The 17,024-nt window shown below is 34.8% G+C and overlaps 1 protein-coding gene across 3 annotated transcripts in view; it reads right to left on the bottom strand.

Moving 5' to 3' along the window:
- The window catches only part of COL11A1 (collagen type XI alpha 1 chain), a 280,750-nt gene that overhangs the window by 38,545 nt on the left and 225,181 nt on the right, over positions 1–17,024 (bottom strand). For all 3 annotated transcript variants that reach the window (XM_036766931.1, XM_036766932.1, XM_036766933.1), the window contains 5 exons: positions 7,704–7,757; positions 7,160–7,267; positions 6,859–6,912; positions 5,886–5,939; positions 4,020–4,073 (listed from right to left, as the gene is read on the bottom strand). In XM_036766931.1, the coding sequence (XP_036622826.1) occupies positions 4,020–4,073; positions 5,886–5,939; positions 6,859–6,912; positions 7,160–7,267; positions 7,704–7,757 (324 nt within the window). The remainder of the gene's footprint in view (positions 1–4,019; positions 4,074–5,885; positions 5,940–6,858; positions 6,913–7,159; positions 7,268–7,703; positions 7,758–17,024) is intronic.

Below are 17,024 nucleotides of genomic sequence, written 5' to 3'. Positions count from 1 at the left end.
AAATGAGCTGGAGAAGGAAATGGCAAACCACTCCAGTATCTTTGCCAAGAAAACCCCAAGTGGGGTCACAAAGAGTCAAACACAACTGGACAATGACTGAACAACAACAATCAGAGTTGACTGGACGTTTAAGGCCTAAAACAATAGGTAGGGGGGCCTGAATAAGCTCTATTTGTCTATGGAAATCTAAAAGATACCTGCATATAGCTGCCAAGTTATTTCCTTCACTCTGTGTTGTGCAGAGCTGAACTTAAAACATTGGTGTGAATTGTATTTGAATGCCATCAAACACTCAATCTTTTCACAAATAATTCCTCCAGACTTCAGAAGTAATTTTTTAAACAAATCATGTTTCTGCAACTCAAGATATAATTTTATTTTATAGCCTGTTTCATTTATTGAAAATAAATTATGTATATGGCTTATGCTACACTTACAGTGCATGGTATTTCATAATTTAAGAAGGCGATGTACATGCCAAAGAGGATTTATGTGTCTGCTTTTGCAAAATTCTCATTCAGTCCATGTTTTGGGTAACACTTGAGTAGACACAGTTGATTTTGTACACTTATATCCCACCCTAGTAATGGCTTTTCCAATGCACTTTATCCCATATTTGACTGGGGTTTAAAAGCATACAAATGGGATGAATGTGAGTCTACAGGGTCCTGTCCATACTAAACAGTTAAACTTAATGAGTATATTTAGTCATCTTTAGAAAGATGAAGTTTGCTCTTGATTTTTGTCTTTCTTTTTCTAATAATTCACTGACATTAAATGCATGTTCAGCTATAGTGTCCTATGGAAATCACAGGACCAATAGTGTTATGTAATTTATTAGTTCCACTGAGAGATGACATCCAGTGAGAATATTTAATTCTCCAAACAATTCTATTGCTAAGCATCCACAATGATATAACTAATCAAAACATCTGGCTTCAGAGATACACCAAATAATAGTATTATTTTTAGCCTCTAACCTTTCCCAAGCAATCAGATAATCGACTTGTATTGAGCACTTACTACGCAAAGAAGAAAGTGCTAGACACCTTGGTGGACACAAAGAAGACAACCTTTCACCTTAAGGCATTTATAATCTAGTTGAGAAGACAAGACACAAACATAAAGAGACAAGTAAGACTAAAGGCAGTACACAAGGGCCAAATATTGGTGCCATAGTAAATATTATGAAATTCACGGAAGAGGGAGCTTTGTGAAATGAATAGAATGGAATGGTTGGAAAGTGCTTCAGAGAAGAAGCAGTATTTGAGTAGGGTCTTGCAAATTCAAATAGCCACTTAATTCCTATGCTACTTCAGATCGTTAGTGATTCCCTACTCCCTCTTTCTGAATTTTGCTTACAACCCTGTTTGTAGTTCTTACATTCTTTTTTTAGTTATTTTGCATTTTGTCGTGTGCGTTTCTGTGTGTGTGTGTGTAAACTTTTTCTTAGTAGATTATAAAACTCCTTAAAGGTGGAGAGATTATATCTCTCATATATATCATTTCTATATCACCCCCATTGCAAATAATAGTCAATGAATTAGGGTTTCATGAATGAGTGTAGGAATGTATAGGATGATTTTGTATTCATACACTACAAAGTACTACTTATCTCTAGTTTTTATATTCTGAAAACACAGCAAGGGGAAGTGGTTTACATTTTTTTCTTTAAGGAGGGAGTTATAGTTACATGTAAAAATTAGTTGGGAGGCTAGGTTGCTCAGTGTACAGAACACTAGACCTCGAGTCAGGAAGACCTGAGTTCAAATGTGACCTCAGACACTCAAGAGCTGTTTGACCTTGGGCAAGTCACTTGATCTCTGTCCTTCTCTGTTTGGCTTAACCGCACTAGAGAAGGAATGGCAAACCATTACAATATCTTTGCCAAGAAGGGTCACAAAGATTTGGAATGAATGATTGAACAAGAACAATCAGTTAATTAATTGACTCTAACGTTTAGGACAAATGCTATCATACAACCAAAGATGATGGGTTTCTCTTCTCAAAATGTTTTGTATATTTAGAAAAGATATCTGTCCATTCGAATCACTTAAATGCCTTTGCATGAGAATAAAAGACATTTTATATCACTATTTTCCTTTGCCATTAGTTACTCAGAAGATTTAAGCAAAAACTGTATTTGAATACATTTAAACAACACCGAATGTACTTTCCCAAAGAAAAAGAAAACAAAACAACACACCATTTAACGGAAGGCTGATCTCTGAAAGGCAATGTTAACATTTGGTCAGTGGGAGGAAAATGAGAGACACTGAAACTATTTATGGGTGATGAGATTCATATCTAATATAGAAAAAGCTGGGAAGAGCAGCATAGTAAATTGCTGATTAAGGAGTTCAGTATTTTGACCCTTCCTTCCAAGATGAGGAAGTCCAGCAGGATTTTCCCCTAAAATAGAATTGCTGCCTTTGGAAAGCAATAGTGCCACCAAAACCACCTAATGGAAATAGATCCAAAGAAAAAAAGGACTCTGTGTTTAACAGCTTTTTGCTCTTGGCAACATTAGGAAACTGGGTGAGACATGCAGGAGACCAAATATGAAAGGAGATTAACAATTATAATAACTAAATTTTATATAGTACTTTAATGTTTACAAAGAGCTTTATATATATATACATATATATATATATATATGTATATATATATATATATCTCACATCATTTGATACAAATACTCTGTGCTCTTTTTATCACCATTTTAGAGATGAAAACATTGAGGTCGGAGGAAGTTAGGTGATTTGCTTGAGTCCTTCAGCTAGTAAGTGACTGAGACAGGAGTCAAACTCTGTTCTTTCTGACTCCAATTTCTGTACTCTAACAACCACCCTACATTGGAGAGGACTACTTGTTTCCCAACAATAATGAATATATTTATTCTAAAAATAAGCCTCAATGGCTAATAGAAGGTGACATGAATCACAGAAAGGAGGCTCTTTGGGCCTCTCATATTGTATAAGTTGGTTCAGATATGTTTGCTCTCCTGAAACTCTGACCCCATGAAATTCTTAAATTAATTGGAAAATTAAGCTGCATTTTAGGCTTTCTGGAAATTAGACTACGGCAAATCTAAAGTTACTACTATTTAAAAGGAGTAAAATCTTGAAAGGTTATCTAGTAAAATTTTGAGGCTTATCTAGTGATAATTTTTTTTTGAACTTTTGTATCTAAATTAACAAGCAACAACAACAACAAAACTTTATATAAACCAAATGTAGCATGAAACCTAAGGAGGGCTATTCACTCACACAACATTATTCAGAAAAAAACTCCAATGTATTAAAACTGGCCTTTTCATAATAAAAGTCACATACTCTATTAAAAAATTCTCTATAATTTAATGCCAAAATCTTTATGTCTTAATTATTAGGTCTTTTTTTGTTAACATTTTCAGAGTAGGGAGTTGAGTTTATGCGATTGCTCAAAAGAAATTCCTCACTCTCCATTGATGGCATAAATAGCTAATAATGCCAAAGGTGATGCTCACGATGCTTAAACAGTAAGTGAAGATACTTATATTTTGAATTATACATATGCAATTGCCAAATTGCTCCCCTATCAGACTCCCTGTAATTGTCCAGAGTTAGCTGGGTTTTGGAGGGAGGAACATAATTCTTCTCCTACCTTCCTCCTAACGCCAAATCACGTATTGATCTCAGGAAGTAATTCTGATAGCTTTATATCATTTACATATTATTATTAGTCTTTGCAGATGCATGATAATTAGGTCCAAATTAAACCAAAAAAAAATCTAATGCTTAGGGAAGCCCAAAGAATGTAAATGTAAAATTAGTGATAATTGTTGAATTTTATCATAATGGTGAAAATATTATTTCAAATAAATTCCTTAGTAATGAACATTTAAACAATTTGCATTACTTTCCCATTGTTTGTTTTCCTTTTTATTTTTCCTCCAAATTATTTTTCATACAAACCTAGAAGTGTGGGCACAGCAGACAACACTTGAAAAAATTTCAAATTAAAATCAAGAAACTTACTCTTTTCCCAGGTGGGCCAGGAGGGCCAGCTTCACCAGAAGGACCAGGAGGACCCTATAAAATGTGAAGTATACATATAAAAGAACTGTATACTAAATTATTGCCCCAGAATCTTTAAAGTTAATTATCTTTATTGAATACAACTACACTAGCACTACAAAGCATTACTCTCTCCTTCTCCCAGATGTCTAACTCTTCGCCTGCTCTGTCAAAGGATTAATCTCCTATAGATCTGGGCACGATTAGGAGTCATATTGAGGGTTGTCTTCATTGATAAACTAATAAAATGGTGCCCATATCAAAATTCTCTTTTCCACAATGAGTTTTCTTAGGTGTTAATAGGAAAATATCCCACTTAAAGAAACTCATATTAAGGTTGTGACTTAACCATCATAGTTTACCCTATTTATAATTTTATTCTAAAAGAGGCTGCTCAGTAATCTAACTGAATCTCTAATTTGTGGGATTTTAACCAGCTCTACAAGGTAAAGTGAAGTATCTGGGCAAGTAGGAGGAAGATATCTAAGGATGGGGAAAGAGGGCTTCCTGGTAATCCTTAAATCACAACAAACAGTCTATGTAAAGGGAGAGTCACAGAACTGAAAAGTCTCCAGGTTGAGACTGCAGACATGGATTCATCATATTGATTTAGAGTTGCAAGGGCCCTTAGAGGTCATCTAGTCCAACCTCTACATTTTACAGGTGAAGAAACTGAGAACCAGGGATATTAAGTCACTTGCCCATGGTCATATACATATGGGTATTAAGTGTCCAAGGGACCCTCTAATGCTAGAGTCAATATTCTTTCCACCTCATCATCTTTCTTAGATTTCCCCTTTTCTCCTCTGATGCTGTCACCATCTTGCACAGGCCTTCATCACTCATGCCTAGACTATTGAAATAACTTGTTTGGTCTCACTACTACAAGTCTCTCCCTATTCCAGTTTATCCTCCACTCAGCTGTCAAAATGATCTTCTTAAAAATACAGGTCTCATCATGTTGCTCCCCTACTCAATTAACTCCAATGCTTCTCTGTCACCTCCAGGATTAATTATAAACATCCTCTGTCTGGCATTCAAAGACTTTTATAACCTACTCCCCACCCCCTACATTCTCAGGTTTCTCATACCCTACTCTCTCCTCCATATATTCTGCAGTTCAGTGACCTTCCACATGAAGCCTTTCTTGTCACCTTTAATATTAATGCATGCCCTCTGTTCATCATTTTGATTAACTCTGTATATAGTCTCTTTGTACAAAGTTATTTGTATGTTGTCTCTTGGATTAGATTATAATTTCTTTGAGAGCAGGGATTGCCTTTTGCCTTTCTTTGTATCTTGAGCTTAGCACCAATAAATGACACTTGGAAAGCATTAAATAATTGTTTGTTGACTGACTGACATCATATAGTCTAACTCATACTTCAGCAGGAATCCCCTCTATGCTATTTTCAGATGGGGTGGCAGACCCCCCTTTAAAAAGGAAATGATGGCAAACCTACTACATTCTAACATAGCCCCTTCCACTCATGGACGGCTCTATTTGTTCTAACTTTAAAAAGTTTGACCTCAAATCTTCCCTTCATTTCTCTGAGTACTATAGCATAGAATAAAAAAAAAAGCCTAATCCATCTTTCCATATAATAAACCTCTTTCACATATTTGAAGCCACAAGATATTGGTGTCTTGTAGGTAGAAAATAAGGCTTAGATAGATATTTGTAAAAATCAATTTGAGACTAAAAGAATAATGGAATTTCTCTTAGAAAATATAACAAGTCATTATCTTCCTAAGATGCTTATTAGCTTCACTTATTCCCAAAAAATTCCTTAAGATGATGCAAAGAATATACAAAAGCTTACTTACAGGCTGACCAGCATCTCCATCTTCACCCTTGTCTCCACCAACACCATCTTGACCCTAAAAGAGTAAGAAACCTAAAGTATTTGTAGGAGCTTACTTTTGGTCAGTACTTTTTTAAAACCAGAAATGAAAATAGAATAATCCATTCCACTTAAAATAAAGCTGAGATTTATTAATATCATGACAGATTAGACCACCAAAGTTATGGCATTGCCCCCAGTCCAAAAGAAGGAGTGGCAGTTCTGCAATCTTCAGTGAAATTGTTGGGATTTAGTTTAATTGGGTATTCAAAGGTCACATTATAGACCTGAACATTCCTCCTTCAGGGGAAATGACATTATGGAGAAATATCCTTTCCCATGGAAAAAACATCTTTCAGAAAGTGGATGAAGGAGTCATAAAGTACCACGCACATTTGCACATATTTCAGCAGCAAAAAAGCTCTCATGCTATGCTTCTCTACTCAGCTCATGGCCTCCACCTCCTTCCTACCTGTAACCTGGATTCCACCCCTGGGTTCCTTGGTTCTGATAAATAAGATTTTGCCTTATTTTGCCTGGACTCATGCTTCCAGGCCACTTCCCTATCAGAACCACGTCTTGCCAGTGGATACCATATTCCCTCAAACATACCTTGCTGCTTCTCTTTATGTGTTATACCACCTCCCCCCCCCCCACCTTAGAATCTAAGTTCCTGGAGGGACCATCTTGTTTTCTTAAAGTAAGTCATCCCTTAGTATCATATCTGGAACATAGTACATGATTTGTAAATAATCAGCCTATCTGTTCATTCAACTATCTATTTATTTATTATCTATCTTCTCTTAACTGTAATGAAGGTATATTTTGCCCATTTCCAAAGGGTCAGAAGTTATAAACTCATATTGTGTCCAAATATAAGTCTATTTTACTTAAGGAAAAAAAGCAACACTAAGGACACATTCTTCTAAAGGTTCTTTGCTTTCTAGGACACTTACAGCAGGGCCTGGCTCACCAGGAGGACCAGGATCTCCAGGGAAACCAACAGGACCCTAGAAAAATTGAAAATGGAAAAAAATTAAGTCAGCTAGTGAATTCAAAACAGAACAAAAGAGTTGAAAAAAAATAATGCTTCTCCTCCCCTTAACAACCTCTCCTCCCCTTCATTTTTGTACAAATGAATGTACATTTCTCTGATTAGTGACTCAGAAGCTACAGTTCCACTAGAAACAATTCTGGAAATTCTCTTGGAGACTTGGATTTTCAGTGCTTTGGTTTTAAGGTAATTGGCTCACTTACTGGATTGCCTTTAGGTCCATCATCACCTGGTGGTCCCTTGATTCCTGGGGGTCCTGCAGCACCTGGAGGACCCGCTTCACCTTTTTCTCCTCGTTCACCTTTTGGACCCTGCATAATATAATAAAAAAGAATCATTTAAAAGCTTTTCCTAAAATGTGTTAGAGAGAAATGGTGGCAATCACATTTAAGCTTTCCTATTTACCTGGAGAAAGTCACTTTCCTATTTTATAATTATTCTGTAAATTTTTATTTGACTGCTGCAGTACCAAATTATAGGGAAAGTACACATAGAAGAAATGCTTTAAGTGCCTTATATAAGACAGGTTGCAGATGGAATAATTTTTTTTTATTAAAACCATGTTTTCTTCATCTTTAAATGATCAGAAATCAAGATATTCATAATCATAAAAATTTGGTTTTATAATATAAAGAGTCTGTACTTAATAAGATGGGACTGCTAAGAAATCAGTCCAATATCATTAATGAGCTAAAGAATATTTTTGAATTTGTTGTCCTCTTTAATAACAATAAATGGAATACTTACACCAGGGCCAGATTCACCAGGGGGGCCAGGATTCCCTGCTTCTCCAGGTTCACCCTATCATAAAATATGCATATATGAGATATGAAAGCCAAACATCAACTATGACAAAGCTTAGTCTAGTCATTTTCCACTTTTGGAATTAACATAATTTTGTTTTTTTCAATTGGAGACTGGTTTAGTAAACTAGACATTTTTAGAAGCAACACTGCTTCTGAGTGCTTAATAAATGGTTGGTCTGTCTGTTTGTCCAGTGTTAGAATATTAGAAGTAGAAGATGCCAATCCTGATTTGGGACATTATGGAATAGGGTCCAGGTCCAGGGTAAATAAATGGATTTATTAAAATTACACAGCTAGTTGACAATGAAGCATAAACTAGAACCCAACCTTCCTGACTACTAGGTCAGCCTTCTTTCCATAATCGATAGCTACATATTAATTCAATTAATCATTGGCAAATAATTTTAATCAATCAATAAACATATTTAATGCCTACTTAAAAATGCTTGTTGACTCGTTAACTTGTCTTGCTAGACAATAGCAAAAATATCAATGGAATCTTTCTACCCTAAAGAATATTATATTCTGTTGGATAAGATAACATGAATACATGTAAATTTCTACAATATGTGTATGTATGTAAGCATATATACACATACATATCCATATATGTTAAACACAAGGAATTTGAGGGAGGAAGCATCAGCAGGTGGAGGAATCAGAAAAGGCTTCTTGTAGCATGTAGTATACGAACTGAACTTTTAAGAGATGGAAACAGAGGCAATGCATATCAGGTTCAGGGAACATCTCATATAGAACCTTGAAAATGAGAGATATTTTGTGTGTGAAAAATAGCAAGACCATTTTCGGCAGATTGAAGGATACATAAAGGGAGATAATGCATGTTAAGGTAGGCCACAGACAGATATTGGAGACATGCTGTTAAATAACTTGCATGCTTTATTTTCTGTAATAAAAATAAATAATTATTAAGAAAGCACTGTAGAATTTGATTCTCTAGAATTCTAGTGAAGGGACTGTTCTTATTGAAAATAGTTAATGATTTCAAAATTAGAAAAGACTTCAGGTGAATAACCTGAGCTAGACAAAAAGCCATATGCTATTAACGGAATTTATTCAATTCATGAACATCTCTATAATACATTTCAAATCCTTTCTTTGGACTCATTCTTCCCACAGTTGTTTATGGATGACTTTTTTTTTCCTAGCTCAGTGGACTGATAAACATCTTCTGGAACACTCTTGTTACTGTAATGCTCCATTTACAAATCTGTGAAAATATAACAATCTGTTCTCTTTTAGGAAGCATTCAGGTGAAAACTACATCTTTCATTCTTACACAGTGCCTTTATTCCATTTCTAACTTTTGAGAATAAATTTTTCTGAGCTGCAAAACATGGAAGCTAAAAACTCCTTCAACTCCTTTGGCTGCCCAGTACACTGTAAGATCATCAAGGGCAGGGGCTATTTTTAAAATTTTGTCTTTGTATTCCTAGTGCCTTTCATATGGATTGCATTATTATCTCCAAAGGATACCATCTTTTAAAGGAATTCTCCAACCATCCAACTTAGTATTAATATGCTGAGTTATTTTGTATATTTTTGTCATCTATTAGATAGTTATTTTTGGAAGACTTTGAGAAGACAGCTTTCTCAATTACTTGGTGTATATGCTGACCAATGATAAAACTTTTTAAATTATTCCCAGTAAGGACTAAGCACAGATTGCAAATGCGGCTATTTTTATAATAAAGTAAAGGGACAGGTGTGTCTTAGTAACTCAAGACAGTATTTATTCTGCATCATGCCAGCCCCTAAGCACAGGGGACACACTAAAACATTCTCTTAGGATGTTATTAGGGGCAGGTAGAATATCTTTAGTGAGTATACACTGTCAGTTTTTCACTTTTACAATTAGAAATACATAATGTGCAAGGACTTTGACAAGAGGACAGTGTGATACTGGATTGATATTAAACTGCTTACTTGAAAATTATCATTTTCTCTTTCAAGATTAATTATTAATCTTTTTAGTTATTTAGGATCAATTAGGCCTGAACACCCCAGTATTTGCATTATTTGAAATATCATAAATCATTCAGACAGTCAACTAGTAATGGAATTACATGTAAGGCATGTTTTCTAGGACATCCTATGAGCTGTTTGTTCATGTCTTCATTTTGAAAATTTTATTAGCAAAATAATTGAAGCATTGTAAAGCTGCCTATAACAGTTTCATTATGGAAATAAACATTTTGCACTTATAAATGTTGAAACTTTTCCCCATTATTTCACAGAAATCTCTTGCAAGTCTATCCAATTTCACTCATGCATCACTTTATGCCTGATATAGTACACCTAGACCTTTGTAAAAGCTTGCAGGCCCCACTTAAACTAGGTAAGTGTGGTCCTCAAAAATAATTCTTGCAGGGAGGAGCAGGGTTCACTAGCATTGCTTGCTCTCTTATTTCAGTATCTCCTTATCCAGTGGCTGCTTCCCTACTGCCTATAAATGTTCTCATGTTTCCCTCATCCTCAAAACACCCTCACTTGATGTTCCCATCCCCACTAGCTATTGTTCCATCTCTTCTCCCTTTTGTGGCTAAACTCCTCAAGAAGACTATCTATAATTGATGCCTCTACTACTTTTTTTGTTTTGTTTTTGTTTTTTTGTTTTTTTTTTGCTTTTTTGGCAGGGCAGTTGGGGTTAAGTGACTTGCCCAAGGTCACACAGCTAGTACATGCATCAAGTGTCTGAGGCCAGATTTGAACTCAGGTCCTCCTCACTCCAGGACCAGTGCTCTACTCACTGAGCCACCTAGCTGCCCCTGCCTCTACTACTTTTTACCTCACTTTTTTTAAAGGACATATATTACAGTCTGGTTTCTTAATTAATCTCTCTAAACTGCCAAATCTGATGACCTCTTTTTGATACTCATCAATTTTTTTTTACCTCATTGTCAATCACCCTCTTTGGAAACCTTAGGCTTCTGTGACACTCCTCTTTTCTCCTTCTTCTACCTGTTTAACTAGTCCTTCTTAGTCTCCTTTTATGGATTGCTGTCCAGGTCACACCTCATAAAACTGGGGGGGGGTCCCATCTCTTCTCCCACAATACTATTTCATATGGTGATCTCAACAGCTCCCATGAATTTGATTTTATCATCCCCATGCTGATGATCCTCAGATTTATTTATCCACCTCCAACTTCTGTCGTAATCTCCAGACTCATATTTCCAAAAGCCTATTAGACTTCTCAAATTGGACACCGTATAGACATCTTACACTCAACACATCCAAAATGGAACTCATTAGCTTCCTACCCCAATTCTTAACTTCTCTATGACTGTCTCTATGACTATCCTCCCAGTCACCCAGGCTGATAACCTAGGCATCATCCTTTACTCCTCATTCTCTATGTGCAATCTATTGTCAAGGCCTATTGATTTTACTTTCTTAATATTTCTCCTATATGTTCCCTTCTTTACTCTGACACCACCTGTGTAGGCAACTCATGCCCAGACTGTTGCAATAGTTGTCCTCCCTGCCTCAAGTCTCTTCTCACTACAATCCATCCTCTGTTCCACATCATTTTGATAGGTGAGAAGCTATACATTTCATCATCTCTTAGAGATACACTACTGCTAATAAAATTTTCAAAACTTAGTATACCAGGCAAGTAAAATGACTGGCCCCAAATCACACAGACAGTGCCAGAGTTAGCATCTGAACCTAGATATCTTCTTAACATTGTACCACACTCTTTCTAAATATGATGACAGCAGACTTCATTACTAGTGTACGTGAGCATTTCATTACTAGTGTATGTGAAAGCAATTGTTACAGGAAAGGGTACTGAAGAGACACTGCAATTATTTCTTTTAAAAATAGTTCTTGACATGTTTGGAGATTGTTTTAAAAGTATAAATTGACTTAATGAAGCACAGGTAGACAGATAAGAATTGCTTAGTCCTGTAATTCACAACGAGCTAAGCTTTGAATATTTTCGATTATTTCACTATGAGGGTGGTTATCCTATGGAACCAAATGACAAAATTAGAATTTCTTGTTTTTAATTCTTGAAGTAAAAAGAAATGATATGAAATCAGATAAGTAATAGAGGGCAGAGAACCTCCATCTTTTGGTAATGCTCAAAACTAGCAGCTAATCTTTTTTGTTTCCCCTAGACCTGTCATGATGCTCCAATTCTATCCTTGTAGAATAAACAGGTCCAGGTTTTAAACACTTCCTTATGACTTTGATTCTCTAAACATAAAGATAAGAATATTTAAGAAAGCCACTATTTGTATATAGGATCACATGCACACAACTGTTTATAGCCTATGAATTTTGTACATTACTTGATGTTATCAGCGTTAATCAGTCACTGTTGATGCTCTTTTCATATGTTAACATAATTCATGCTTTTTAAAAAAAATTTACTAGAGAAAATGTTCATACTCTGAAGATGAATTTGAGGTAAATTCTCACTTAAAAAAACACTAAATATCACTTCTCTTCCCCACAAAAGAATAAATTATAAGGTAATCAGCTATGCTACAAAAGATTCACCACTTTCCAAAGTGATTCACTACAAGTTTCCTTTAAACACCAAATTCTCTTAATGTACTCAAAATAGGTTTTCATCTTTTAAAAAAAATTAGCAAGTTTAATGGGCAGAGCAAATGCCTGTCTTCAAAAAAATATCCTAACATAATTTCACCATTTACAGTGACAAGCTAGTTAAATGTGCAATAAAAATCTCCATTTTTCCCCTCAGAAGCATCTCATTGGCATTGAGAGAGCTCTGCTGACATTATGAAGTGAAGAAACATATATATTGTGTCTCTTCACTTTGAAAATGTTTTCCAGAGGCATGGCTCACTAATCCCATGTCAAAATCTTCCCGTGAAGCTTCAGAAGTTAGCATTCTTATCTGCAGTACTGTAAAAAGCTTCCTGTCTGTCCAGAAATCATGTCTGCTCCCTTAGCAGAATCTCTTCAAAAATCAAGGGGAGATAATTTGCTCTTTTGGCTTACATCCAGAAAATATCCTTTCCAAATATGAAGAAATTATCTTCATGAATACTCCCTCAGTTATATGGTAAGAGAAGATTTCCAGGAGAGTATTATGTAGGTTTTCACCCACAGTGCTGATAGGCCTTTCTATAACAAGAATAAGGCACACTTATTTTAGGAATTTAAGGCTTTAAAAGGACCTTTCTCCCAATAACACAGGAAGGTAGTTAATGCAACTATAAGAGGATATGTTCAGCTTGATGAGCTCACTCTTTGATATGATGAGGTTATAAGGTTGTCTCCATCCCAGGTCAGGAAAGCAGCTGCCCGTGGAGAAAGTGGTCGTAGCCATGTGTATCTTGTCTAACAGGCATAAACAATTCCTAATTAGGTCTCAGGGACAGAGGATGACCCTGAAATGATTGACTGGCTAAGATTCATAAGGATTCATCCTTAGAGAAATTGTTCTTTTGGTCTTTCAATTAACAAGACTGAAACCGTATAAATAAATTCCAAATGCATACGTGACTTAGACATTAAGGGCAACATCATAAACAAATTAGAGGAGCAAAAAAGAAATGACTTTTCAGATTAGTGGATAAGGTAAGAATTCATGACCAAATAAGGGATAGAAAAGATCACAGAAGAGAAAATATACCATTTTGATTACATACAATTGGTTTTGAAAACAAAACCAACAAAGCTAAAAATATGAGAGAAGCTATTAACTGGGCATTGGGGGGAAGGGAGGGAGGAATCTTTGCAGCAAGTTCCTTTGAAATTTGCTTTTTCTCTGAAAAAAGTCTCATTTCCAAGACATATATGAAGCTATTTCAAATTTATAAGAATAAGAGCCATTCTGCATTTGATAAATAATCAAAGGATATTAATAGGCCATTTTAAAAGGAAGACATTTTAAATTATTAATAGCCATGACCCCACCTAAAATGCTTCAAATAGTAATTAAAGAAATGTAAATTAAAACAACTCTTAAGATTCTACCACACATCTATTGGATTGGTGCAATTGGCCAAAAGAGAAAACTACAAATGTTGGAGAGGCTGTGGGTAAATAATTGGGAATAAAATAATGGGAAAATTAATTCACTATTGTTGGAACTATGAATTAATCTAGCCATTCTGTAAAGCAGTTTGGAACTATGCCCCAAAAGTAAGGCCTATATACCAAAGAGATCAAAGAAAAAGGAAAATGACCTATATTAACAAAAATATTTAGACTAGTTTTTTTAAGTAACAAAAGACTGGAAACTAATAGTGTGTCCATCAAATAGGGAATGATAGAACAAATTATAGTAGTTAAATGTAATAGAATATTACTATGTAATAAGAAATGATGAAATATAACTTCAGAGAAATATGGACAGACTTGTATGAAATAATGCATACTGAAAAGAGCATGAGCAGTAAAACACCTTATAGGATAACAAAAACATAAAAAAGCAAAGACTTGTAAATTCTGATCAACACAATGACCAACCATAATTTTGGAGGACCAATGAGAAAGCATGCTACCCATCTCCTGGCAAAGAGTAACTGAACTTAGTGTATAGAATGATGTACGTGTATAAGTATATTTAAATGTATGTATATATGTGTATATGTATATATTATATATATATGTATATAAAACACACATACATGTATTTATTTATTTAAACAAACCAATGAAGAAATTGGCTTGATTATACATACATATATATGTATATATATTTGTTACAAGGGTTTTTATTTTTCTTTTCTTCTATTTTAATAAGGGAGAGAAGGTGTGAGAAGGATTAAAAATATTTTTGTTCATTAAAAAAATTTTAAATGACTAACAACTGTGTCTAGCACTGTGATAAAAACTTTATAAATATTATTTTACTTGATCAATCCTCACAACAACCCTGTGAAGTAGATGCTATGATTATCCCTATCTTACAGTTTAGGAAACTGAGGCTGGGAAGTTAAATGGCTTGCCTAGAATCACATAGATAATTACCTGGAGTCAGATTTGAACTTAGAAGATGGGAGACAGAGCACAACAGATCAGAACTGTTTATCTGTGTTCTAGTGATTTGATGGAGGTGGTGGTGGGGAAGATACGTGTACATGAAGGATTTCTTTTTTAATCACTAGCTACCAGTAGGTTATGAGTATATGACTTACATATACTCATCTACATCAGAGACCTGAGAATCGATCTACCTAACTCAAGATGTGGCAGCTGGGGCAATGATAAATTACTTCTCTTATAGAAGCACGTAGTAGAAGCAGACATGTGTGTGCCCAGGAGTCCTGAGATGAGGGGGATGTTCATGGACAACGTTCCTAAACCTCAAACTCCTACAGAGAGCAGAGAACATTTTGGTCTTCTAGGTGGTGTAATCAGAGGCCAGTCTTCTAGATGAACAAGAGCTATTTCCTAGGCAGTGCTAGCCTTGAAGGTTGCTTCATGGGTGACCTCAAAGTTAAAAGTTCCAGAGAGGTCAAGAGGTTGGACACTGAACCATACACAAATAGGGTGTTTTCTATTAGCTTTCCACTTTTTTATTTTGTGCTCACCCATAGCAATAACTATGAAGCTGGAATACCATGTATATTTCTGGGGAGGTAAGGAATGAAAGAGGGAAGGGTTACTTAAATTTACGATCTGTAGAACTTTCTCTTTCATCACCAATGCTATTAAGCGATCTTATAAAAAAGATTATAGAAATACATTATGGAGTATCAGTTGGTATGGGAGCAATTGGTAGTTGAAGACCAACAGATATTTTGAGCAAACATATACAATAAATGCAAAAGAATATTAAACTTATATAAGCAAAATCTAACTTGATCAAGACGTATTTGTTTTTTTCCTTTGAATTATTTACTGGTCTAATAGCTTTGTCAACTGTGCTAAAGGTGATAAAATGCATCGATGAATTCACCAAGGAAACAAAACTGATTTTCAGAATTCTCTGATCAACAGTGAATTATATTATCATTCATGGTTCCTGAAGGGAGATCTTAAGGTTAGAAATTTATATCTACCAAGTTCTCTATCCTATAAATAAAGCCAGATGAAAATAGGCAAAAGAAAAGATCCATTTAGTTTTCTTGGGTGAATAAATTTAGGAGTAATAGAACATAGTTGGAGTGTAAGAGATGCACAAATCATGAACTTTGCTTGACAGAAACATTCTCAGTGGATTCAAATTTGGCACACTATTGTTAGATGAAGTTTTTTACTATATAAGAGCAAGATGCAAAGGGAGTTACCCAAAACTCTAAACATCTGGCATACACTTCATCTTCAACAGTAAGACTGAAGACAAAAACATAAAGGAGCAACTAATTTACTTTTTTTAATGAATATAAGAGCATTAGGGAAAAGGTAAAATGATCTGGAAAGGGCACTAAATGCTTGCAGTTTGCTTATGTGAGCAAGAGTAAATCTAGAATGATTCTTACAACCTTAATGTCAGCATTAATGGATACAGTTACAGAGGAATTATTTAAATGGAAGAATAACTGTAGAGAGCTGCTGTCATCTGTCTAAAAAAGTGAGGAAATCCCTTAGCACAGTGCCTGGCACGTAGAGGTGTTCAATAAATGTCCATTAATTGACTGATATTGACTGATGACATCTGACTTTGTTTTTGCTATTCTCAATTACAAAAACTTTGATCAACTAAAAATGACATCCCCCACATATCTTAACCCTTTGAAATGTGTAAACTTTGGAATTCAAAAATGAGGGAAACTAAACTCTAAATTTAGATATTCAGTTTCCACTAGTTGGTTTCTGGAAATTAGCCAAGATGCTATAAGAACTAATCTTTAATGAGCAAATGATAAATAAATGAATTTAAAGGTTAAGTATATAAAGTAAATTAACAAAGAAAACCTCAGATTTTCTCTGTTTGGTGACTATAATAAATCCCCCTAAAATACCCAAGTGATATAGCCAGTCTCTTTGTCTAATGACAATGTGTATATGCATATATTAAAGAAACAGTTGTGATTATGGATTATGTACTAGAAAAACTGCTTCCTCAAATAACATATGTACATATATATGTATGTTTATATATGTATACTATACATATACATATATATTTATACTATTATTATTATTCAACATTTCTCATTAATCAATCAATGAGAATGTATTAAGTACTTAATAAGTGCCAGGAACTGTGATTGTAGTTTTTGTTTGTTTTTTTGAATATATAAAAGATGAAGAACTATGAGCTACAGATGGATTGATAACTTTGAATAGCCATACTCACGTAAAG

The sequence above is a fragment of the Trichosurus vulpecula genome, chromosome 7 (genome assembly GCF_011100635.1).
Source record: "Trichosurus vulpecula isolate mTriVul1 chromosome 7, mTriVul1.pri, whole genome shotgun sequence".
Classification (NCBI taxonomy): domain Eukaryota; kingdom Metazoa; phylum Chordata; class Mammalia; order Diprotodontia; family Phalangeridae; genus Trichosurus; species Trichosurus vulpecula.
This window is presented reverse-complemented; position numbering and strand designations above follow the sequence as displayed.